The 27256-nt window shown below is 37.9% G+C and overlaps 1 protein-coding gene across 4 annotated transcripts in view; it reads right to left on the bottom strand.

Moving 5' to 3' along the window:
• The window catches only part of GHR (growth hormone receptor), a 304400-nt gene that overhangs the window by 31780 nt on the left and 245364 nt on the right, over positions 1-27256 (bottom strand). For all 4 annotated transcript variants that reach the window (XM_037799544.1, XM_037799545.1, XM_037799543.1 and 1 more), the window contains exon 4: positions 325-454. In XM_037799544.1, coding sequence (XP_037655472.1) covers positions 325-454 — 130 coding nt within the window. The remainder of the gene's footprint in view (positions 1-324; positions 455-27256) is intronic.

Raw genomic sequence — 27256 nt, 5'->3', positions numbered from 1 at the left:
ACACAGTGCTATCCTTTATCTGGTTTTATTTTTCTTAATAATTCCTTCACCAGCTATTATTTTATTTATTTATTTTTTAAATTGTCCATCTCCTCCCACCTTAAAAGGAACCTCCATGAGACCAGAGACTTTACCTTTTCTTAATCACTGCTGGCCTAACATAACACCCAGTACAAAGTAAAGGCTTAATTAATATTTTTAAAATAAATGAATACATTTAGGGCATCAAAATAAATCACCTCTATTCCTACCACTGCATGCAACTCAGTAGCCTTTAATCAGCAAATCATGGAGAGAAAAATCAGAAAGTCACAAAGCCTGCACCTTCTAATATAGAACAGCTGTATGGCTCCTGAGCTCCTTGAATTGTGACGAACCCCATCCGTCCAGTGGCATGAAAAAGTCTCTAGTTCAGGTGAACGGCACTTGGTGAATTTGGGCTTCCCAGAAGAATCTGCAGAATAAAAAGAGAAGACAAGGCATGAAATCAAGGGAATAATGTACGGTCCTAGTGAAGTATGTATTTAAAAAAGTCAAAAAAGATGAAGCCAGCATATTCTGTATCTAGGAGGTAATACCAGTGTCTTCCCAAAGAGCTGCTTTCCTGGGTCATAGATTCAGACTTCATTGCTTACCAGTTATTTCTTTGTCAGTTCTTGACAGTTTTGCTTTAGTTTCAAGCATTATTTTTTTAGGATCTGTGTCAGAAACCAGAACTAGAGACAAAGATTTGGCTATAGGTAGTTTATTTTGAAAGTGATTCCAGGAACTAGAAGGGAAGAAATGGGGAGAATGGGAAGGGAAGAGAGAAGAGCTAATCAAGTGTGTGTTATGGAGCTGGGTACCACATTGGCCAGTGGGGGCCCATCCCACTGGGGCCTCTGGAGCGTACCTCACCATTGTGCAACAGAAAGATGGGAGGCTGGGGCATTTATTCACTACACTCATCACCCAATGGTTGAGGGTTTCCTTGGAGTTGTTAATTCCCATGCACTGCTAGGCTGCACTTGCACATGGGCTGAGTGTCTTTGACTGACTTCAGAGAAACCAAGTCAGCACTTGAATTTTACATGGCAATGTGCATGTGGCCACAATGAAACCAGGTGGGCCAAGAGAATGTGGCATGGAGACAATAAGTATCTGCTAGAAGGTCACTTTTCTTTTTATAAATTCTTGAACAAAAGTTACTTGTATGTGCATTTTCTTGGAAAGGTTTGGTCAGTAAATTCATTATGCAGATGCCAACTCTAAAACAACTCATGCATGCATAGGAATCAATTCTAATTTGTAGAGTGAAGAAAGCCAGGATCTTAGCCAAAATTCCTCTACATCCATGAAATATTCAGTTATTGATGTGCAATAGACAAGTGTGAGGCAAAACTGATTTTTCTATATTGTTTGAAACTGTTATGGATTCCAGAAGAGCCATGATCTCTTAATACAATCTCTTTGGGTGGAACCTTTTCATTGAGTGTTTCCATGAAGATGTGATTCACCCAACCATGAGTGAGATCTTTGATTAAATTATTTCCATGGAGATGTGGACCCTGCCCATTCCAGGTGGGTCTTGATTCGTTCACTGGAGTACCTAAGAGAGCTGAAGAGCCAACACAGATACAGATGCTTGGAGATGCCTGGAGATGCAGACAGAAGGACATTTGGAGATGCCAAGCTAAGAGATGAAGCCCAGAGTTTGCCCCAGAGAAGCTAAGAGAGAACTCCCAGATGCTTAGAAAGAAACACCCCAGGAGAACCAAGCAGAGAGCTGAAAGAAGCTAAGAGAGACAGAAGACCAGAGACATCTTGGAGAAAGCCATTTTGAAATGCAACCTGGGAAAAAAGGAACTGCAGAAGCCAGCCACATGCCTTCCCAGTTGACAGAAGTGTTGCAGACACCATTGGCCTTCCTTCAGTGAAGGTATCTTCTTGTTGATGCCTTAGTTTAGACACCATAGAACTGTAATTTTGTAACCTAATAAATCTTCTGTATAAAAGCTAATCCATTTCTGCTATTTTGCATAATAGCAGCATTAGCAAACCAGAACATATATCAATCCTTGTCCTTCTGATTTCAATGGCCATTTTGGAGATGGTCAAGTTTCTTTTATTATTTGTTTTTTGCTCTTTATCTGATTAATCATCCAGTTGTATACTTAATATATTTGTTTCATGATCTAAAATCTTATTCTTGGGCATTAGGAAGGGTCTCAATCTTAAAGTATCTTTATGAAGACTTCAGAAGATAGCTTAAAAATAAACAGGGGGGCAAGATGGTAGAGTGGTGAGGTGTGGGTTTTAGTTACTCCTCTGGGACAGTTGGTAGAAAGCTAGGAACTGTGTGGACTGGACACCCCAGAGGAATTTGAGTTTGGACATCATACAAAACTTATGAACCCATGGAGCAGCTGAGATCAACGAAATCTGTAAGTCTGCATCCTTCCCTGACAGGCACAATCCCGCGGGAGGAGAGGCTGTTGGTGCTGGGAACCAGGAGGGAGAACTGCAGTTGCAGCACTGATTAACAAACTCAGACTGCTGAACAAAAACTCCAACCATAGATAAACTGAGACCAGACACCGGAGAATCTAGGAGCAGTTAGCCTGGCAGAGAAGAGATTCGGCTAGCAAAAACAGCAAAAAAAACCAAACAGGACATTTTGGAGTTGGGGTGAACATAACAAGGCTCAAACAGAATCAGGCACATATGTGAATCCAGGAGGCCAGGGCCCTTCTCTGAAAAGCCAGTTTTTCTGCTTTCTTGATTGTTCCTTAATCACCCTCAACTTCTTGTCTTTTAGCATTTCAATAGCCCATCAGAACTGCAAGAACTGTAAACAGTCCATTCTGGGCCCTTCTTTTCCTTTTTTTAAAAATTAACTATTTAAAAATTCTAAGAAGCCCATTACAGAAAGATTCAAAGACTTGCAATTTGGGCCCAGGCAAGAGCAGAGCTAAGATAGCTCTGAGACAAAGCAGTAAGTCTAGTGGCAGAGAAAATTTGCTAAACACCATAACTTCCCAAGAAAAGTGGGGCGTGACCCAGCTCCAGTGGCAACCCTCCTTTGGGGAACTCGGACTCCAGGGGCTGCAATTCAGAAACCAGCTTCAGTCAGTCACGCCCCCAATGGGGTCAGGGTCACCAGAAGAACTAAAGGTGCCGCACCGCCTTACACTGCTGGGGGAGCTGCAGGCTGGCAAGTGCCATCTACTGGACAGCATAGGAAAAGCACCGAGTCTACAGGCCTCACAGGAGGGTCTCATTCTCAAGGAAACTCCATATGCTCCTCCTGGGCCTCTTTGGACTGGGAAAACCTGACTGGGGTTGTCCATATCTGAGGAGATCCTCACAAAAAAAAGGCTATGTAGAAGCAGGGCAAGAAACAGAAAAACAAGAGGTGAAAACCTCTGATCAACTAAATAGAACCTAAGTTGGAGGCCTAGAATAAGCTGAACAAACACCAGAGTTTAGAGAACAAAGCCAACCAACAAGAAAGCCCTAGGTAAAAGAGTAAAAACGAGCTCCAGAATAAACTAATCAAGAAAGTCAAATGCCTAGACAGCTTAAGATAACGAGCCATACTAGGAAACATGAAAATATGGACCAGCCAAAGGAATAAACTAATAGTTCAACTGAGATACAGGAGTTGAGACAACTAATGCTAAATCAATTCAATGAACTAAAGGAAGAACTAATTACAGATGTTCAAACAAATCTCCTAAATCAATTCAAAAATAAAGTCAATGAACTGAAGGAAGATACAGCAAAAGAGATGAAGGATATAAGGAAGACACTGGATGACCATAAAGAAGAACTCAGAAACTTGAAAAATCAAATGGCAGAACTTATGGGAATGAAGGGCATAATGGAAGAGATGAAAAAGACAATGGAGGGATACAACAGTAGATTTGATCAGGCAGAAGAAAGGATCAGTGAATTGGAAGACCAGACATTTGAATTCATACACACAAAAGAACAGATGGTGAAAAGAATGGAAAAATATGAGCAGGGTCTTAGGGAGCGGAGTGACAACATGAAATGCACAAATATACTTGTTATAGGTGTCCCAGAGGAAGAAAAGACAGGGAAAGGAGCAAAAAGAATAATAGAAGAAATGATCACTGAAAATATCCCAACTCTTTTGAAAGACAGAAAATTAGAGATTCAATAAATACTGTGCACCCAAAACAGAATAGACCCCAATAGACATGCTCCAAGACACTCACTGATCAGATTGTCCAATGTCAAAGACAAAGAGAGAATTCTGAAAGCAGCAAGAGAAAAGCAATCCATCACATACAAGGGAAGATCAATAAGACTATGCACAGATTTCTCTGCAGAAACCACTGAGACAAGAAGACAGTAGTATGATATATTTAAGATACTGAAAGAGAAAAACTGCCAACCAAGAATTCTATATCTGGCAAAACTGTCCCTCAAAAATGAGGGAGAGATTAAAGTATTTTCAGACAAACAGACACTGAGAGAGTTTGTGAATAAGAGACCAGTGCTACAAGAAATACTAAAGGGAGTGCTACAGGCTGATAGGAAAAGACAGGAGAAAGAAGTTTGGAGAAGACTGTAGAAATGAAGATTACCAGGAAGGGTAAAAAGAGAGAGAGGAAAAAATAAGACATGACTTTTAAAATCCAAAAGACAAAATGGTAGAAGGAATACTGCCTTTACAGTAATAACACTAAATGTTAATGGATTAAACTCCCCAATAAAAAGACACAGACTGGCAGAATGGATTAAAAAAAAGAACCCATCTATATGCTATCTACAAGAAAATCACTTTAGACATAAGGACAAAAATAGGCTGAAAGTGAAAGGTTGGAAAAAGATATTTCATGCAAAGAGCAACCAGAAAAAAAGCAGGAGTAGCTATATTAATATCAGACAAAGTAGACTTCAAAAGTAAAACAATTATAGAGACAAAGGACACTATATATTAATAAAAGGGTCAATTCATCAAGAAAACAATCATAAATATTTATGCACCAAGCCAGAGTGCCCCAAAATTCATAAGGCAAACACTGAGAACACTGAAAGGAGAAGTAGATAGCTCCACAGTAATTGTTGGAGACTTTAGTACACCACTCTCATCAAGGGCTAGAACATCTAGACAGAGGATAAATAAGGAAACAGAGATGTTGAGTTGTATGATAAATGAACTGGACCTGACAGACATTTATAGAACACTACACCCCACAACAGCAGGATACATGTTTTCTCAAGTGCTCATGGAACATTCTCTAGGATAGACTACAACTCAAGAACAGAAAGACAAACAACCCAATTAAAAAATGGGCGAAAGACATGGATAGACACTTTTTGAAGAGGAAATAAAATGGCTCAAAAACATATGAAAAAAATGCTCAACTTCAAGTGCTATTAGGGAAATGCAAATCAAAACCACAACGAGATATCATCTCATATCTACCAGTATGGCCATTATCCAAAAAACAGAAAATTACAAGTACTAGAGAGGATGTGGAAAAAGAGGCACACTTACTCGTTGGTGGAAATGCAGAATGTTGCAACCACTCTGGAAGATAGTGTGGAGGTTCCTAAGGAAGCTAAGTATAGATCTGCCATATGACCCAGTTATTCCATTGCTAGGTATATACTCTAAGGAACTGAAAGTTAAGACACAAATGGACATTTGTAAACCAATGTTTATTGCAGCATTATTCATGATTGACAAGAGATGGAAGCAGCCCAAATGTCCATCAACGGACAAGCGGATAAATCAACTGCGGCATACACACATGATGGAGTATTATGCAGCTGGAAGACAGAACAAAGACATGGAACATATAATAATGTGAATGAACCTTGAGGACATTATGTTGAGTGAAGCTAGCCAGAAACAAAAGGACAAATATTGTATGGTCTCATTAATATGAACTAACATTAATGAGCAAACTTTGAGAGTTAAAAGTTGATAACACAGGCTATCAGGAGATAGAAAGAGGGTAGAGATCGGGCATTTGATGCTGAAGGACTACATAATGTTTAGCAGGATTGATTGTATAGATCCAGAAATAGATAGCATAATACTTTGTGATGGTAGCACAATACCGTAAGTACACTGAACAAAGATGTCTGTGAGTAAAGCTGAAAGTTGGGATAGGGGAATGTATGACACCAGAGGTAAAGATAGATGATAAAGACTGGGACTATATAACTTGGCAGAAACTGGAGTGGTCAATGACCATCACCAAATATACAAATATAAAAATGTTTTCACATGTGGGAGAACAAATGAATGTCAACCATGCAGAGTGTTGAAAAAGGGATGGTATTTGGGAAAAAATATAATGAAAGCAGACTGGAGTCTATGGTTGGCAGTAACATTGTAATATGCCTTCACTGAATGTAACAAAGGCAACATACCAAAGTTAAATGTATATGAGAGGGGGATATGGGGGAGGGATATGGGATTCTTGGTGGTGGTGTTGTTTCTGTCCATACTATTATATTGTATGACATTTTATTTTTCTGTTTATTATCTTTTTTATTATTTGCCAAAAAAAACTATTTCATAGTAATCAATATGTTCAAGTGCTGACTGCTGTGATTAAATGTACAACTATATGATGATACCATAAACAACTACACTGTGGATAACTGTTCGGTATGTGAATATATCTATGAAATTGTAGGATAAAATATAAACGGGTAAAAGTGCTGGAGAAAACATGGTGAGAGGGATGTACCTATTTACTTTTGTACCTATTTTACTTTTGATGAGGAGGCAGAATGGTGTAGCCTTTCTGGTGGTCAGTGTGGTGTTTCCACAAGAAACTCATCAGGGGGTACGTACTTGGAAGATCTGAGAGCAGAGACATGAATGGACATTTGCACAATGGTGTTTATGGAGGCAGTTTTCATGATTTGTAATGGGTGGAGGTGGCCTAAGGGTACACTGACTGAGGAACAGAATGGTGAACTGTGGTGTATGCATGCAATGGAATACTGAGCAACTGCAAGAAGGAGTGAAGCTGTGAGACACCCAACGAGGTGAATGGATCCTGTAGATAGCATGTTGAGTGAAGTATGCCAGAAATAAAGCAAACACTATAATGCCTCACCGATATGGATTAACTACAACGTGTAAATTCAGAATTGAATCTTAGAGCACAGCCTAACAGGGAAATGATTATTGTAATGTTCCCTAGATTGTAAGCTCTTACAGCAGTCAAATCTATTCCTGAATTGTAATGGCTATCTCCAAACTCTGAGATGCTGATCCCTTTGTATATAACCTGATTGGTCTCTGGAACGTTGGTATCTATGCGACATGTGAAACTCAGAGCTAGAGCTCAGCAGATATGAATGTCAGTATTAACGCATACAACAACTGTTAAAAAAAAAAAAAAGCCGAAAAAGATCCCAGGATTCAATTAGAGATATGAATGAAGCAGATCTGGTTAAGACTAGGGAAAATCAGGCAAAAGGGTAAAGGTTGAAACTGACTGTTTGTTAAAACTTCAACTTCCATGTGAGACCAAGGGAATAGATGTTCATTTGGTGTAGGATCTGTATTTTCTAAACAATATAACTTCTACGGTCAGTTTGTTCAAACACCACAATTACGTGGAACTTTGAATAGGAAGTGGTATGGTAGCTTTGTATAGGTTAGAGTGAAATAGCAACACATCCCAAAGTAATTTGGGTGGAAAATAAAAATATATATGCAGGGTCCCCTGGAGGAGCTAGGGGAAAATGCAGAAGTGTTGGACTTCCTCAACTGGATTGTTGCTGATGTTCTCACAAACATTGAGGACTGATGGCTTGGTATGCCAAGACCTCTTTCTTGGGGCTTGCCCTTATGAAGCTTGTTACTGCAAAAGAGAGGCTAAACCTGCTTATAATTGCACCTAAGAGTCTCCCCCTGAGTGCCTCTTTGTTACTCAGATGTGGCCCTCTCTCTAACTAAGCCACCTTGGCAGATGATCTCACTGCCCTCCCCTCTAGTGGGACCTGACTCCCAGGGGTGTAAATCTCCCTGGCAATGCAGGATATGACACCTGGGAATGAATCTGGACCTGGCATCGTGGGATTGAGAACATCTTCTTGACCAAAAGGGGGATGTGAAATGAAACAAAATAAAGTTTCAGTGGCTGAGAGATGTCAAATGGAGTCAAGAGGTCATCTGTAGGACATTCTTATGCACTATACAGATAACACTTTTTAGGTTTTAAGGTATTGGACTAGCTAGAAGTAAATACCTGAATCTATCAAACTCTAACCCAGTAGCCTTGACTCTTGAAGACAACTGTATAACAATGTAACTTACAAGGGTGACAGTGTGATTGTGAAAACCTTGTGGATCACACTCCACTCCCTTTATCCAGTGTATGGATGGATGAATAGGTAAATGGGGACAAAAACTAAATGAAAAATGGGGTGGAATGGGAGGATGATTTGGGTGTTCTTTTTTACTTTTGTTTTTTATTCTTATTGTGATTCTTTCTGATGTAAGGAAAATTTTCAAGAATGGATTGGGGTGATGAATGCATAACTATATGATGGTACTGTGAACGGTTGATTGTACATCATAGATGATTTTATGGTATGTGAATATATCTCAATAAAACCAAATTTAATTAAAAAAAATAAACAGTAACAAACACATAAAAATCCCCGTTTCTAAGTTCATGTCTCTTTTCTTTCTGGCAACAAACTCGTAAGGGATGAGAAGTTAAAAACCTTCTAAAGAACCCCATCATTCAGACATTCATCCAACAAATACTTACTAAACATCTGTTTTGTGCCAGGCACTGTTTTAGAGAGAGAGCAGTAGACAAAACTGATAAAGCTTCAGTCCTCATTGAGTTTCCATTCCAGTGGGAGTGGGGTGGGAAAGGGGGGAGGGTATCCTATGAAGAAAAATAAGCAGGGAAGGAAGAAATGATAGGAGTGGGACATGGGGACTTCTTGTCTATTTCAGTAATATCCATATTAATGGAGCAAAGACGCTCAGGCTTGGAAAATGTTTCCTTGTTTATGAACACCTGTTGCCCTCAACAGTCTGGCCACAAGTAAATGAATCTTTAGGAAACTCTGAGTTGCAGACACATCCTTAGCACTGGGACATGTGTTAAGGGAAGCAGAAAGTCCTTCCTGATACAATTCTATGGTCATATTGTTATAAGAAATATTTCCTTTTCTTGAATTAACTAAGATATTTACAGGAGCTTTGGGGCATGAATAGAATTTGCATTTGCTCTGGCAAAAGGGCATAAGCTCAGCCCTCTCTATGTGGTCAGCTATTACCTAGAGCAATGTGTGAACTGTAACAAATGAATAGAGTGGGAAAGGTCTGTGTGTGTTGCTAGGCCAGCACCTATTAAACAGAAAAGTACCTGGAAAATTTCATTTTCTCATTAGCTAAAGCACTGAAAACATTGATTTAAGGTCCTTCCAAAAAATGAGAGGCTGCTAAAATATATTTAAACCACAATTATTTTAATGACTGCACATTTGAGAATAATATTTCACATTCTAACTCTTGCTTTGCACAGATAGTAAGAAGAGGAAATGCCTTGGATTAGAAATCAAGAGATTTGTGTTCTAGTCCTGGCTCTGCCACTATTTAGCCTTGACCTTCCTAAGCCATCTGGCATCCACAAAAGAAAGGCTGGGATAGACAACATTCAAGGTACTTTACAACTTCAGTTTTACAATTAAGTTATATATACAACCTTTAACAATAATGTATGGAACCAAAGCATAATTTTGGCAGTTGAGCTGAAACAACCAGAGAACACCAAATGCAAACCCCATTAAGTTTTCTATATTCTCTGTGCGATATACCTGCCACGTGAGGGCAATAATAATGAATTCAACTCAAAAACTTGAAACAGAAAGGGAAAAAATAACAACTAAACTTAAAAAAAGAACTAATTTGAAACACATTTTACTTAAACTTAGTAGTCTTATGGTTGTTATGTTTCCTTTTAACTCCAGATGTATAGAAAACCTCATATTATCTTCTCATTTTAAAGAAGAAATAGGAAATTCATAGTTGTGATGCTAATGTGATGAAGTGCATGCTCGCCCATGGAATCCTGATATAGATGTAGCATGGAAAAACTAGTATTTTGGCTGTTTTTCTATCTTTCTTTGCCTGTCTTTTCCTCCTCCCTCACTTCATCCTTCCTCCTTTTTTTCTGTCTCCTTTTGCCCTCCTTCTCTCCTTTCTTATATCTTTCTTTCTGGCTGGATGTGCTGGGAAGTGCTGTGGTCTCTACAATGGCCTCCAATGATTCCCACCTTCTGATAGTCACAGTCTTGAGTAGTTTCCTCTCTTGAGTAAGTTGCTTCTAACCAATATAAATAGTGTTGAAGGATGCCACTTCCATGATTAGATTGTAAAAGATTGTAACTTCCATCTTGTTAGCATACTTTCTATCTTGCTTGTTTTGAAGAAAGCAAGCTATGATGCTCACAACACCCATGTAGCAAGGAACTGAGGGCAGCCTCTAGCCAAAAACCAGCAAGGAACTGAAGCCTGTAGTCTAGCAACCCTTAAGGAACTGAATACTGCCAACAACAACTTAAGTGAGCATGGAAGCAGTTCTTCCCCAGTCCAGCCTTCAGATGAGACTGCAGCCCAACATCTTAATTGCAGCCCTTCAAGAGACCCTGAAGCAGACCCAACTGAGCCTTGCCTGGACTCCTGTTTCTCAGAGACTGTGAGCTGATGTTAATACAGAAATGTGTGGCTATTTGTTAATTGGGAGGAAGGTTAGGGAACATTATAACTACTAAATATTTGAATGCTGCAGAAATAGAATAAATGAATCCAAAATCTCAGAACTTGAAAGCAGTGTTCAAGTATAACATAAGCACATTACTCAGCAAGTAGAACATATCACAGTGATTTTGGGAAACAGAGTAACTTCTCTTTTGGATGCAAAGGGGAACTGTAGTGTGGCTGGCTGCTTAGCTCCTCCTCAGTCATCTCCTGCTCCAGCTATTATTACTGTGGCTGAAAATGTCCAACATTCCTAAAGTCCAGCTCCTTAGTGTCATCCTTAGTTTTTCCAAGTTTTGGAGCTACTGGCATAACCTTAAAATGAGCACCTCTTTGTCTGAAAATCCTTTTTGGAAGCTTATTAATTTTTACCATGACTACAGCAGATGGCTGCCACAACCCTCAGTTTCTCTCTGATGAGCCAAGAAGAGACAGTCATTTCTGAACAAGTAATACTTCCTGCTGTCTTGTGATTCTTTTAGCCTATACCTGGGAGAAAAAAACCTAAAGAAAATGTCTGTCAACATCCATTTATAGCATCTCTGAAAAGAACTTTTGCAATTGACAAGAGGGCCCACCTTTGACCCTAAATAAATTTTCACTAAAAGAAATGTCCCAACTCAAGTGGTTCCATATTATGAAGAAATGTTACTCAGTACTCAAAAATCTTGACAATAGATTAGTGATTAATTTTCATTTCCACTTTGGAGCCTTCATTTGAAAATGAGGATTGTGACTTGTAGCTACATATTTATTCCAATTATTATCACTATTTGATACAATCACAATGAATTATATCACTATAATTTCATTTAGTACTGAAAACAACTCTAGAAGGTGAGTGTTATTTCCATTTTTGAAATGGCTGAAACTGTAGTTTACAGAAGTTAATTGAATTGTACATAGTATACCACTGTAAGCAGCAGAAGTGGGATTAAAACACCAATCTGTGTGTTAGCATTAGTAAAAAATGTTAACTTCTTGCTAGACACTTCTCTCTTGCTTCTTAAGAAGTTCCCAGAAGGGAAATTAGTAACCTCGCAAGCTGTAAGAGCAGCAAGTTCCAGCTGTGGTTGCACATTGAAATCAACTGAGGAGCTTTAAAAGATACTGATGTCTTGGCCTACTATGAGAGATTTGTCTGGGGTGCAGCCTGAGTATTGAGATTTTTTAAAGTTCCCCAGTCACTTGTAATGTATAGCCCAGGTTGAGAGTCATGACTACGGAGAAATAAGGTTATATGTAAGCACTGAAAATTTGACTTTCTACAACATTAGATTCCCGGATCAGTTCTATCAGAGCTATGTATCAAGAGTAAGCACTTGGTGTAAACTCTGGGGACTTGGTTTGGGAGGGTGAGGGAGGGATATGAATATTAATTATCAAATCTAAAGACAACAAAAAAGCTTTATGACAAACACTTGGAGCACTAAGAAATATTTAAAAGAGCTACATCTTTGTACATCTAAACGATAATCTGCCTAACTTCTGACAGACTATAAATTGCCAATGAGAATTGAGAACAAGCTAATCACATATTCCTGCTGAAATTGTTTAGAAAGTCTGAAAAGTGCAAACCTACAATGTCAGAGGGATGTGTCAGAAGGAGCCGGAAGGCATTTCTGGCTGTAGCACATCATTTTGCCAGTAACTATGGCCAATTTGGCCCATCAGATTGTCTAAGTAGGCTGAAGTTTACTTCCTCCTTCATGGCCCAGTGCATCTCCCCTGAGAAAAGACCATCTTTCTGGACAGTACAAAGAGGGTGGACTTCAAGAAGCTGTTATCTATTGAGACGTTAATTTGCATTTTTAAAAACAGAGATGTTTTTCACTCAACTCACAACAAAGGACAAGCAAAGACTAAACAAAATCACATGCAAATTTCCAATGTTGGCTTGGAGTCTGGGGCTATGGGAGAAGATAGAAGAGGAGGAATTGAAGTGGGAGAAGGCTGGAGAGAAAGCTGTCTTTGAAAGGAAAGGACAATGTTCTTTAGAGGCTCTGGGATGAGTTGTGGAAGGCACTTAGCAGTCATGTGTCCTTAAATGTCTGGTGAGCCATCTGCTATCAAGAGTCATGAACAGATTATTGCCCCTAAACAGAGGGTGGGGACTTAGATATGTTGTGTGGAGATGGGGGCTTAAAAAGAAAGCCTTCTCTCTGACCATCATGCAACTTAACATGTGACCACTTGAGAATATCCTTTTGAATTGGGACAGCAGAAGACAATCAATAAGGAGAGGAAGAAAAAACACAACAATCCTTAATATGATTAAGAAAATAAAAGCCCACTGAACTAAAAGTTTTACAAAGACACACTAAAGAAAATACTTTCATAGGATAGATAAATTAACTTCAAACAGAATTTTAGTCATAAATGATAGAAGAAATTATAAGAACAAACCAGGGTGTGGGGTTATATCTGGGATGAAAAATGAAAGGGGAAATATTGTAATGAAAGAAAAGCATGAGGCATATTGGGCCGAATGAGTTTTGGCCCATTATTGTGGACCTGAGTTCTGTTAAGAAATCCGAATAGGCAGTCAATCAAGAAGAGCAACAGTCACAGCACGTTCAGTCACCCTGCACTGGATAAAGAATGGTTACTGCTGAACATAAGCCAAAATGAGGAAACACTTATTGTCAAGTGAAATAGATTTCATATGTTCAGAGGATTGCATAAGCACACTGGTTCAGGCCAAGTATGGTGAAACTGTAATGTTCCTTCCACAAATAAACAACAAGAGATGTCAAGTCTAGCAGAGCTAGTTCACTTTCTAGCCTACATCTGCACAGGCTTTGGGTAAAATACTTGGGTGACTAAATATATCAGTGATATAAAAACATCTTTGTATTTAGGCATTTATTTGGATAAGGCAATATTACAAAATAGAACAGTCATGACTGAAATTTTGATGAGAGAAGAGAATGCTGATGAAGCAATGCTGATGATCAACAATTGAAAAGACCAGAAAAGCATGGTCCAGGGGCAGAAAACTGAAGATGTAATTCTGCCACGACGGAAAGAAGTTACACAGTAAACATGTTTGCTTTTCCAAGTCCGTTTCTCAGGCAGGAACAGGAGTGGAAGATGGAATGACTACGACAGCAACTAACTCTTGTGGGGTTCACCATGTGCTGTCCTGTATGCTGTAGGTGTTAACTCTTCCAATTTTCACAACTATAGAATAAGGTGGATAATGCCATTCTCACACCATTGTATAGATGAGGAAACCAAGGTACAGAGAAGTAAAGTAACTTGCCCAAGGTTACGTGATTAATAAGTTACAGAGCCCTGGTTCCAAACCCAGGCAGTCTAGCCCCAGAATCTATAACCTTAAGCACCACACTTGTGGCCTTTGAAGTTTTTGACTGGGACCCAAAGGAAGACATACTTTTTTATACCACGACACAGTATGTGCATATTTATGTACGTGTGTGTTTGTTGAAAAAAATATATATATGTGCATGTGTGTATTACAGAAATAGAAATCTCTCAAAATCATACTGCCTGTAAACGCATTTTGATCTATTCTATTTCAATTTATAAGTGATGCTGCTTACAGCCCAGTTAATTGATTTACTAATGGGTCACCACCTTCAATTTGAAAACCACTGTACAGTAAGTTTAATCTGCCTCTATAAAAGCCAAAAATTAATATGAATGTTGGTATGTAATTCCCCCAAAGCAAAGCAAGAATATTGAATTTATCTGGCATGGATTATGAGGTCAACAGAACTGCACTTTCTAGTTAGTGGAAATTTACTCTTGAAATTGTTTTCCCTAAAATGTTTTAAGATTTTCTGAATTACCAAAGTCTGCCAAACGCCATTTGACCTTTGTTGTGATTTTGCATGGGGATTATGGATTATCATACTGAATTAGTGTGTAACTGTGCATAGGGCTACTGGGAAGGGCCAGCCTCTTCCCCCTGAACTTAGCACCCTCACCATGTGCCTGGTGATAATCATGATTTTGCTACTGCTTTGTTAAACTCACAATAATGCCTACTTTGAAATTATATAATTTATTAAAAACAATGACAGTTCTTGATGTCAAGAGTTACCTCAACTACTGATGGAATGTACAGGGAAACAACTTTTGATAATACAGAGTAGAGGCTGAGAGCCCAGCTTCCAGGGCCAACTCCCATGTTCCTATCCCACTTGTCATTTACAATCTGTATAATCATGGACAAGTCACTTCACCTGTCTGTACTTTGGTTACCTCAACTGTAAACTGAACATTCGGTGAGCTAATATAAGTAAAACACTTGCAAGAGTATCTGGTACAGGGGGAGCATTATATGTGTTTGCTGTTTTTGTTATTATTTCTATCTTCATAATTCTGTGATCTCCAAATTACGATCTGTTAAGTGTTGTTACCTAGGAAGAACAAACAAAGAACATTACGAGGTCTAAAATTCCCCCTTTGTTTTACTTGTACTTATAAGTCCATTGGTGTGAGTCAGAAGGTCTGAAATGTTTACAGTGCTCTTGTGATAGCTGTTCCCCTCACTGTTCAGAGATGATTTTTTTGTGGTTATGTTCTAGACGGTCATGGCTATCTAAGGCTGAGTTCTAGATAACTGAAGGACGTTACTGTATTACTGCATACTAGTATTAAAGTTAATAATAAATTTTTTTATTCAGTTTTATTGAGATATATTCACATACCATACAATCATCCATGGTGTACAATCAACTGTTCACAGCACCATCATATAGTTGTGCATTCATTACCCCATAGTAGTCTTTTTTTATTGAGATGTAATGGACATTCAATAAAATGCACATGGTATTTTGATTTTGTATCTAATTTTGGAAGGTATATCCTATCCCAAGCATATAAAAATGTTTTCCATATTTTCCTCTAATACTTTTCTTTTTTCCTTTTTAATTTTTATTGGGATTGTTCAGATACCATACAATCATCCAAAGATCCAAAGTGCACAATCAGTTGCCCCTGGGTACCCTCATACAGCTGTGCATCCATCAGCATACTTTATTTTTGTTCAATTTTTAGAACCTTTTCATTACTACAGACAAGAAATAAAGTGAAAGATTAAATAAGAAAAAAAAAAAAAAAAAAAGAAAAGAAAAGGTACCTCGAATCCTCCCATATCTCTAACCAACCCCTCAATTGTTGACTCATAGTGTTGGTATAAAACATTTGTTACTGTTTATGAAAGAACGCTGAAATACTACTAACTGTAGTATCTAGTTTGCAATAGGTATATAATTCTTCCCTATATGCCCCTCTATTATTAACTTCTAATTATATTGTCATACATTTGTTCTGGTTCATGGAAGAGATTTCTAATATTTGTACAGTTAATCACGGATATTGCCCACCACAGGATTCAGTTTCATACATTCCCATCTTTTGACCTCCAACTTTCCTTCTGGTGACATATTTGACTCTGAGCTTCCCCTTTCCGCCTCATTCATGCACCATTCAGCACTGTTAGTTATTCTCACATCTTGCTACCAACACCTCTGTTCATTTCCAAACATTTAAGTTCATCTTAGTTGAACATTCTGCTCATACTAAGCAACTGCTCTCTATTCTTAAGCCTCATCCTATATCTTGGTACCTTATATTTCATTTCTATGAGTTTACATATTATAATTAATTCCTATCAGTGAGACCTTGCAATATTTGTCCTTATGTGTCCGGTTTATTTCACTCAGTATATTGCCCTCAAGGTTTTGTCATCGACCCATTTTCTTTTTTAAAGATAGTTTTGTTCACTCACCATACATTCCATCCTAAATAAACAATCGATAGTTCTCTGTATGCTCACATATTTATGTGTTCCCCACCTTCCCCACTATCTATATAAGGGCATCTACATTTCTTCCACAAGGCAGGAGGGAGAGTCAAAGAAGGTAGAGAGGCAAAAGAAAGAAGAAAAAAAATGACAGCTAGGAAGCAGCAAAAGGAAAAATAACCTTAAATCAAAGTAGAATAAAGAATCAGACAACACCACCAATGTCAAGTGTCTAACATGCCTCCCCTGTCCCCACCTCTTATCTGCATTCACCTTGGTATATCACCTTTGTTACATCAAAGGAAGCATAATACAATGACTTTGTTAGTTACAGTCTCTAGTTTACATTGATTGCATCCCTCCCCCAATGCCTCCCCCATTTTTAACACCTTGCAAGGCTGAAATTTGCTTGTTCTCCCTCGTAAAAGAAAATATTTGCACATTTTATCACAATTGTTGAACACTCTAGATTTCACCAAGTTACACAGTCCCAGTCTTTAACTTTCCTCCTTTCTTCTGGTGTCTCACATGCTCCCAACATTCCTCTCTCAACTGTATACATAGTTATCTTTGTTCAGTATACTTACATTGCTTTGCTACCATCTCCCAAAATTGTGTTCCAAACCATGCACTCCTGTCTTCTACCGCTCTGTAGTGCTCCCTTTAGTATTTCCTGTAGGGTGGGTGTCTTGTTCAGAAAGTCTCTCATTGTCTGTTGGAAAATATTTTGAGCTCTCCCTCATATTTGAAGGACAGCTTTGCTGGATATAGGATTCTTGGTTGGCAGTTTTTCTCTTTCAGTATCTTAAATATATCACACCATTTCCTTCTTGCCTCCATGATTTCTGCTCAGAGATCCACACATAGTCTTATTAAGCTTCCTTTGTATGTGCTGGATTGCTTTTCTCTTAATGCTTTCAGGATTCTCTGTCTTTGACATTTGATAATCTGATTATTAAGTATCTTGGCGTAGGCCTATTCAGATCTATTCTGTTTGGAGTATGCTGGGCTTCTTGGATCTGTAATTTTATGTCTTTCATAAGAGATGGGAAATTTTCATTGATTATTTCCTCTATTATTGCTTCTGCCCCTTTTCCCTTCTCTTCTCCTTCTGGAACACCCATGACACATACATTTGTGCACTTCATGTTATTTAATTTCCTGAGATGTCATATTTTTCCATCCTTTTCCTTATCTGTTCTTTTGTGTGTAGGATTTCAGATGTCTTGTTCTCCAGTTCCTGAGTGTTTCCTTCTGCCTCTTGAGATCTGCTGTTGTATGTTTCTATAGCGTCTTTTGTCTCTTGTGTTGTGCCTTTCATTTCCATAGATTCTACTAGTTGTTTTTTTGAACTTTTGATTTCTGCCTTATGTATGCCCAGTGTTTCCTTTACAGCCTCTATCTCTTTTTTGCGAAATCTTTTCTGAACTTTTTGAATTGATTTAGTATTAGTTGTTTAAATTCCTGTATCTCAGTTGAAGTGTATGCTTGTTCCTTTGACTGGGCCATAACTTTGTTTTTCTTGGTGTAGGTTGTAGTTTTCTGTTTTCTAGGCATCTGACCTCCTAGGCCACCCCAATCAGGTATTCCCAGATGAGAAAAGGCTCAGGTCACAGAAGGAGGAAATATTCAGTATCCGGTTTCCCTGATGGTTTTTCTTAGAGGGCTGACACACCCTGTGCTTTTCTGCCTGGCAGGTGCACCTGTCAGCCTGTCACCGGCTGGTGTAAGAGGGTGTGGCCCGTGGCTCTCCCCCCCCAGGCTTTGGGGTCTGGTTCCAGAAAGGCAGGCTGTAGAGCTGGGCCCCTCCCTTTCCTCTTGGGAAGCTATGCCCCCTCCAGAGAAGTTATCTGCATATCAATAAGTTCTTTGTTTCTCTGACTCTGCTGATCAAAGTGTTTTGATTTTAAAATGGCTGAGGCTGTCTTTACTGCAAAGCACTTCGGGCTGAAAATGGCTGAGGTTTTCTCCACAGAAAGATCTTCTGCACTCCCCATCCTGAGACAGATATGCCCCCTGACTCTCCCAAGGTCAGTTGTCACCAAAAGCCTCTGTGTGCTTGTTGGGGATTCGCTGTCTGTATTGAGCGGTTAATATTAAAACCCCAGTTGGGGCTGGGCTAAGGCCCACTCACTTGTTTGGAGACTGCTGTTCTCTAGCACCACACGGCTTCCATGAGGGAGGGGCTCTCGGCTCTCAGCTCTTGGCTCTCAGCGCGGGTCTGCAGTTTTTACTTACAGATTTTATGCTGCGATCTTTGGCGTTCCTCCCAATTCAGGTTGGTGGATGATGAGTGGACAGTCATGTTTGTCTCCCTGCAGTTATTCCAGGTTATTTACTAGTTTTTTGGTCATTTATGAATTGTTCCGGGGGGACTAACAGTCTTTCACTCCTCTCTATGGAGTGAAATAAAATAAAATATTTTATATTTTAAAATAAAAATTTTAAAAGCAACAAATTCCAGACAAAGGCTTTCTCTGTGATTTTCTGAGAAACAATCAAAAGAGAATGCTGCATCTGTAAAGAAGCTCATAAGGGGAGAAGAATCACCAGCGATTCAGGCACTGGCCCCGAAGGGATCTCTAGAACATTTAGAATGGTACTTAATGTTTTTCCCTGGTGACCTGGGCACTCTGGAATCCCAGCAGAAGCTATACTGGCTTCTTAGGAATGTTTTTTTGCGAGAAGGCACGTTCAACGTGAAGAGTGCTGAACTGGAATTTGGAGAGGTTTGATTCTCTCACAAATACCCTATCCAACAATTCTTCCTCTCTGAGCCAAAGCTATCCTGAATGGAATGTTCTGGGGTGGCTGAGTTGTATTATTTAATTTTACTTTTCATTTAAGGGAATTCGCCTAAATTTTTGCTGTGGGCTTCCTCAGGACTAGGTTCTGTGTTGAGCGGGACTGAATTTTGTATAGACCTGACCGCCCCGTAAACTCTTAGTAAATACTTAGGTTGAGAGGAATTAACCCTTTGCCTCACCTGCCTGAGTCCTCTCTCTAGAAGCTCTGCTTTGAGGCCAAGCATCCTTCTCCAAAGTACCCTTATTTCCAAGTGTTCTGTCTGAAGAGCTGCAGGAATTCAGTAATTCTTCCATTTAAGAACACCTTAAATTCCCTTGCAATAAAGGTCATGTGCTTGAAGGATGCTGTTCTGTTCTGGTATTTACAGAAATCTGTAAATATCCTGGTTTGTTACTATTGTCAAAAGTAAGTGAACTGCCTTACACATAAAATATTGTCAAAGTGTGTGTTTTAAAGACTAGTAGGCTTGCGTTTTTAATCTATTGAATTGCCAAAAGATTATGAAATTGCAAATACTCAGCTCCTAAAATGGTATAGGCTACTGGCAAGAAACATTTTAAACTGTCATGGAAATTGGCAAAAAAAAAGGGATGAGTTATTTTGTACTGGACATTACTGAATGTAAGGAATTTACCTTCATACTTGATTTTCTTCATGGTTCCCCTCTGGGACTGAGGAAGGCACAACTGTGAAATCTGCTTAGGAACTTACTGGCTTAGAGTTGAGAACAAGAGTTCATAAGTTCTTCCCTGAACTGTTCATTTCTTTTTTTTTTTTTTTTAATTATCATTTTAAATTAAACTCTAGTAAGCATTTGAAAGTGGATTCCTGATACATTTTAAAAATTGTATGATTGACACAAATAAAGGCATAATGTGCACTTCCAGTTAAAAAAGGCATAGTCTGCATGTCTAGTTACTTTACAATGAATGTTAAGTCAACTGAACTTTGTAGTCTCTTGGAAATGTATTTACATACATGTTGTCTGGCAGGTGAGGTTAACTGTATATAGCTTATATAGTTATGACTCATTTGTACAGCATTGTCAGGAAACAGAGAGTTCCACATTTATTACTCCTAGCATTTTAGCATTTATCTTTCCACCAAACCTTGTTTTTAGTTGTTTTTTCATTTTCATGGAATACTTCTTTTTATTTAAATAATTTGCATTTTATTTACTTCCCTTAATTCTTAGTTACTATAGAACATAATTTATTCTACTTTTCAATACTCATGGGCATCATAATCAATAACCAATCATCTTCTTCCTCCTCTTTCCTTTCTCCTACAAAACATTTATCTGGTGCATTTGGTTTACTTAGTGTTTTCACACACATTATTTCATTTAATTGTCTTGGACAGAGTATCATATATGTCTCTGTTCAGTCTAAAATCTTCTCTCTTCTCCCTTGATTTCAGACTCTTTACCCATTAATTATCTAAAAAATATTGTGTCTGCTCTAATAGGGCTTCCCGGGTAGCAAGGAGGAGAGCACTATTTTCCGCGGTGTTCTCTTCTCTGGTCAGAGATGGGGATCTGCCAAGGCAGTGGCAGCAGTTCAGAGTTTCAACAGTGCAGCCTGCTGGTAGATGGAAAAAGGAACACTATCTCAAAGACACAAACTTAATGCTCTGCGCAACTGCCTTAGGAAATAGAATTGCCATGGTTCATTACTGTTTTTTAAATGTACTCTGTATAGCATGGTTTTGAGATGTCAAAGACAACAAAATGAAAAGAATTAAATTTAGTGAAATTTATTTTCCTTTTGATTATGGTAAGGAACAATCTAGATAATATAATTAAATAATTAAAATGTAAAGCAAAGGATGCGGTACAACTGGTATCCTCATACACTGCTAGTAGGAATGCAAACTGGTGGGGAAAACTGTTTTGCAGTTCTTGAAAAAGTTAAACAGAGTTAGCATATGACCTAGCAATTCTACTCCTAGGTATACACCCAAGTGAACTGAAAACATATGCTTACACAAGAACTTGTACAAGAATGTTCCTAGTAGCTTAATTCATAAGAGTCAAAAAGTGGAAATGACCCAAATGTCTGTCAAATGATGAGATGAACAAAACATGGTATGTCCATACAATAGAATATCATTTGGCCATAAAAAGGAATGAGTTACTGATACATGCTATGATGAGAATGAAGCATAAAAACATTACACTAAGTTAAAGAAGCCAGATACAAAAGGCCACTTATTGTATAATTCTATTTATATAAAATATCCAGAATAGGCAAATCCATAGAGACAGAAAGTAGATTAGCGGTTGCCAGGGAATGGGGGGAGGGATAATTGGAAGTGACCGCTAGTGGGTACAGGGTTTCTTTTTGGGGTGATGGAAATGTTTTGGAATTAGATAGTGGTGATAGTTGTACAATGTTGTGAATATACTAAATATAACTGAATTGTAGTGATTAACTTTAAAATAGTTAAAATGGCAAATTTTATGCTACATGGGTTTTATGTCAATAAAAAAATGTGTCTAAAGATATAGAGAGCAAGAAATTATACTTAACACTAAAACTGCACTAAATAGAATTTAATTTTTATTTTATTCTTGGCCATTTTGGGACACTTTTCAAATTTGAAAAAGTGACAAAAAAAAAAAAAAAACAAAAAACCCTAGAATTTGAGTACCCTAAAACCATCAGTCATGTGACTATACTCTGCTGCAATAAAATTAGTTTAAATGAATAGTGTTTCTAAAAACAGAATGTCAAAATTATTTTCACAGGGATTATTTATTATTTAAATATTTTTTACTCAGAAAATGTCTAAACTTAGCTTGGTCACAAAGTAAAATATATTTCCCTGGAAAATATTTGGATTATTAAGGTTTTCATAGTTTACCCTCAATTTCTTCCAGTTTTCTAATCACTGCTCATTAATTTAGGCCTGTCACTGTCACAAACACAGGGATGTAGCTCACTGCACAAAAGATACTAATGGATCCCCTTAGCCATATGAAAATGTCCTAAATGAAACTTAGTTTAAGCACTTATGAATGGAGTTGTCAGGTCCTTTTTTAATAAGACCATCCAAATTCCTGAAAAATTAGTAGCTAGCAGAAGGGGTCTGTGGGCAGAAACAATACACTGCACACTGGACTCATCAAAGGAGATCTAAAAAATAATGATAATCATAGTGCCCCAGGTGATTCTAATGTGCAACCAGGGTTGGGGACTGTCGATTTAGAATGATGAGTTTCTATGTTAGATTAGTACAATGAATTCTTTAAGCAAATATATTGAAAGGATTTTTAAATGTTGAGGAGCCCTATGAAAAACAAACCAAATAAAGATTAGCAGAGCAAACCAGCATGCAGTCACTGAATCCCCTGGAGACAGGATGCCGCCCCCCCCCCCCCACTAGAATGAGATGTTTAGTTTTTCTTTTAGTGCTCAGGGGATGGCAGTATGACTGACAGCACAAGCCCCTCTTGTGGGTGATCTTCCTGGGGTCTAACAGGGAAGTCCAGCCTTCAATTCCGCTATGTGGAACAGAAACATATGCTCACATATGTTCACAGCTGCTTTTCAGGGGTTCTAAAGTTGCAGTTTCAAATACATATGGCAATGGGAGTGCAGCTGCCTTAATTGTGGGAGTCATGGAAGTTAGTGTTAGATTCTTTGACGTAGATCCTGGGAGCAGGGCCAACTCCAGGCTCTGGGATGGCCCAGTGTTAGTTCAAGCAGTGGAATAGCTATGGTAGCTTTCGTGGGAAATTTATTTCTTAACAGAACTTATCTGTAATACTAACCCCTGGCACTGCAGCAAATTTCCTAAGCCCTCACAGTTTCTTACTCATTTACAACTTTTGGAGCTCTTTGGGGTTTAGAGAGGTACATCTCAAACTTTAATATGCATAGAAATCACCAGGAGATTGTGTTAAAATGCTGATTCTGTAGGTGGGCCTGAGATTTTGCACGTTTTTACAAGTTTCCAGATGATACTGATATTGCTTCTGGGGATCACGTTCTGAGTAGCAAGATTTTAGATCCATGTTGTCCAACACAGTGGCCACCAGCCTCCTGGGGCTACTGAACATTTTGAATGTGGCTAGTGTGACTTAGGAACTGTATTTTAAATTTTATTCCATTTAAATTAATGTAAATACAAATTTAAAAACAGAAGCAGTTTAAAATATTTTTCCTTAACTACAAATGCACTTTGCTGGTAGGACTACATTGCTCTTTGTTGAAAACTCAGTGTCCAGATTGAGATGTGCTGTATATGTAAAAACACACACCGGATCTTGAAGACTTGGTATAAAAAAAAAGAATGTAAAATATCTCCTTAATAATGTTTTTATTAGATTCATTACATATTGACATGATAATATTTTGTATATGTTAGGTTAAATAAGATACATTATTAAAATTAACTCCACCTGTTCCTTTTCACTTTTTTTGATGTGGTCACTTAGAAAATTTAAAATTATGTATGTAGCTCACATTATATTTCTCTTTGAAAATATAAATATTTGACAGTGCTGGTTTAGATGGTAGAACTGATTTCAAAGGAAAAACACCTTTAATTAAAAAGGAATAATTAAGAAAATATATGGCATCCGGCTTAAAAACGGAGGAACTAAAAAGAGTTGCCGAATTGACAAATTGTGTATCATGGTGTAGTGATAATCCCCATTTTGATAAATCCATGCTCCTCTGGTCTACTCTCCCGAGAGATCTCAGAATTTTCATTTGGTTCTTAGATACTCAAGAGCCCCTCAGAAGGAGAAACAATGATCCCTCTTTCAACTCGTAGAGCCTCGCTGGGCAGGGGAAGAATGGAGTAGCAGAAAAGGTGTAGGCTTGGAAACCAGCTAGATTTCAGTTTGAAACCCAGATGTGTGACTTGCTAGCAATATTAAGTAAATTCTCTGAGCCCCAGTTTTACCACTTATAAAATGAGAGCAAAATATCTGTCTTATAAAGTTACTGATTAAATCAGATTATTTATGTAAAGTACGTGGAATATGGTTGGTCTTCAACAAAGAACAACCATCATTATCACGGAGAATAAACTCACAAATTTCATGGGTTAGCAGATCCTGATGTCTTCATCTATTGACCTCCCAGGGAGATTTTGAAATGTAACAGGGCCTTATGCATTGCAATGCCTTAGTTCAAAAATATGCCTGACAATGATAATCTGAAGAACCAGAGTAGTTCAGTTAGAAAGATATTTAGGATTAACTATCCTAATCCTTCTTATCCATGTGTCCAGTCAAGCTTAAAAGTAAAGCAAATTTAGTTCAGAAATAATGGGATAAACTCCCTAGGTTCTATAGCAGGTTTTTTTTTTGTTGTTTTGTTGTTTTGTTTTGTTTTGTTGGCATTATTGACATTTTGGGCTGGATCATTCTTTGCTATAGGGGGCTGTCCTGTGTATTGTAAGAAATTTAACATCATCCGTGGGTTCTACCCATCAGTTCCAATAGCACTCCATACCCCTACTGTGACAACCAAAAGGTCTCCAGACATTACCAAATGTCCCTGGGTGGCAAAATTGCCCCTGATCAAGAACCACTGATCCAAGGGAATGTATCACTCACTTTATAATGATATATTCAACTAGAGATGCAGTGATTATGTTGAAATTGCCTAATTATATTTAAATTGAATAATTTTATTGTGTATAAACAGACATTTAATTGAATAATGCATCAAAGTTCTTTTCAATTACCATTGATTGAGCTCCTACTCTGCGCTGCTTGCCAGATTCTTTCTCACTTGATCGTCAAAACTCTTCTGTGAGGGATGTGTTGTGATTGTATTATAATCTTCATTTTACAGATGAAGATACAACTTTAGAAGGGCTAGATAACTTTTAGCAAAAACACAAAGCTATTAAGTAGCAAAATTAGGATTTGAATTCAGATTTTTCTCATTTCAAAGCCTTTATCTACATTTGCTGCCCTGCCTCTTTCGGTTTTATTTGAGTTTTCTGTATAAGGTAAGTTTGCTTTTTGGCATTAATCTTAAGAGACTTATTGGCCTCTATGAACTGTTAGATAACTTGTGGAGAACAGAACTTAGGGATTAACTGTCCTGTACTTGATTTGAGGCAGTCCTGTACTTCACCTTTTGCCCTCATTTATGCAAAGCAAATTGGAAAGGCAATCTCACTATCAGCATATGTATTCCCTGAACAAGAGTGCCAGAACCCCTCACGGAAATGAGAAATTGAAGACAGGCCCTGCCTTCAAGAAGTTTTCTATCTGGTTGGGGAAATAAGACATACATACGAAACAGTCTGAAAAGAAAACATTTTAATATATACTGTAGTAGATATATAGATTTACATATATAAAGAAAAGGAAAATTAATATTAGTTACAATAGACCTAGAAAGCTTCATAGAGGAGTTCTGGTAGGAATTGTAGAGACAAAAAAACTGCAGTGCAGTTTAGGAAGTTGATCATTCATAGCAATTATTATACTTCTAAATTTGTCATAATTAGTGAGAAAAGAGATTTGAGTTAGTATTGGTGGATGATATTCCATTGCACAATGCTTAAGAATAAAGGCAATAGAATCATAATTAGCATTTGCCTCTCGCTTTTCCAAGACAGGATTTCTGCTCACTTCTAACCATAAGCAAAGGATAGATGGATGATAAACATAGAAGAGCTAGAAAAGTAACACTCATGTTAGACATAAAAGAGGATTCTGGGAGCAGGACTTTGGCAGTTTCAAAGAGAAAATATTTGATACGTAGTCATAAACTTTCAGAGCTACAAGAGACCTTGACAGTCACCTAAGCCCACCATTTCATTTTACAGATGAAGAAAATGTTGTCCAAAGAAGAGAAGTGAATTGCCCAAGGTCACACAGATGTTAAGAAGATAAGCTGTCTGTTTCACTGCCTCTATAAAGTGGAAATTACAGTCACTAAAATGGGCAAACCTCATGTTATTATTATATATTTGCTTTGTATCCACTGATCACTAAGGTCCTAACCAATTTCCAAGTGTTAAGTTCATAGAGAGTGAAACAATTTAGATCCTGAGCCCTAGACTCTAACAATGTTAAGACCATGCTTCAGGGTCACATGATAAGAAAGACAGGTCCCTGACTAAGACATTTTGAAAGCTTATTAAGAAACCCCAAAGAATCATTTTGAGTACTAATATTCAACCATGTAATTGGGTTTCAGAGTTGCATGCATACATTTATTTTATTACATGCATAATATATTTTATTACACTAGATGGCAGCAAATAGGTATCTAGGTGTACAGTCAACTAGGAAATTGAAAGCAAAATGAAACTACACACAGCTTGGGTCTAAATTTGCCTGAATAAAGTGAAAATTTCCATGAGCACTGAAGCTCTTTCATGCTCTCAATACATACTTGAAGAGGTTGTAGTTAAATTATCTAGATTTTTCTTTTACACAAAACTTGGTGTTGAAAATTGGTTGTGGTGAACTGCTCCAAAGTTGAATCATAGAATCTCTGACTCATGGTCAGGTAGGGTGATATTGTTATGTTCTTCCAGAATCTCTTTTCTGGCCATCAGAAGTAGAGTCATAGTCAAAGGCTGGGGGCTGGACACAGCAGTGGAAAGACGAGAGGAGACACTGCAGGGTATGGCATCAAGATCCACAAGGACAGAAAGAACATGAAGAAAATGTGCTGGGAATATTAGCAGCAGAGACATTTGAAATTAAGAGAAATTACAGGATAAATAATCACTGATAAGACTTAAAGATTATTTAGTTTATTGTCTTTAAAATAGACCATGCAAGATGATCCAGTGGAGTATGAAAAGAAAATACTAAACCTTTTATTTATACGTGTTGTTTATCTCAAATAGGAAAGAAATGAAGGTTTTCTAATATTGAATACATGGAGTCTCTCCGAGGCCTTACTCAGCTTGTGTTAGAA

The sequence above is a fragment of the Choloepus didactylus genome, chromosome 11 (genome assembly GCF_015220235.1).
Source record: "Choloepus didactylus isolate mChoDid1 chromosome 11, mChoDid1.pri, whole genome shotgun sequence".
Taxonomy (NCBI): Eukaryota; Metazoa; Chordata; class Mammalia; order Pilosa; family Megalonychidae; genus Choloepus; species Choloepus didactylus.
This window is presented reverse-complemented; position numbering and strand designations above follow the sequence as displayed.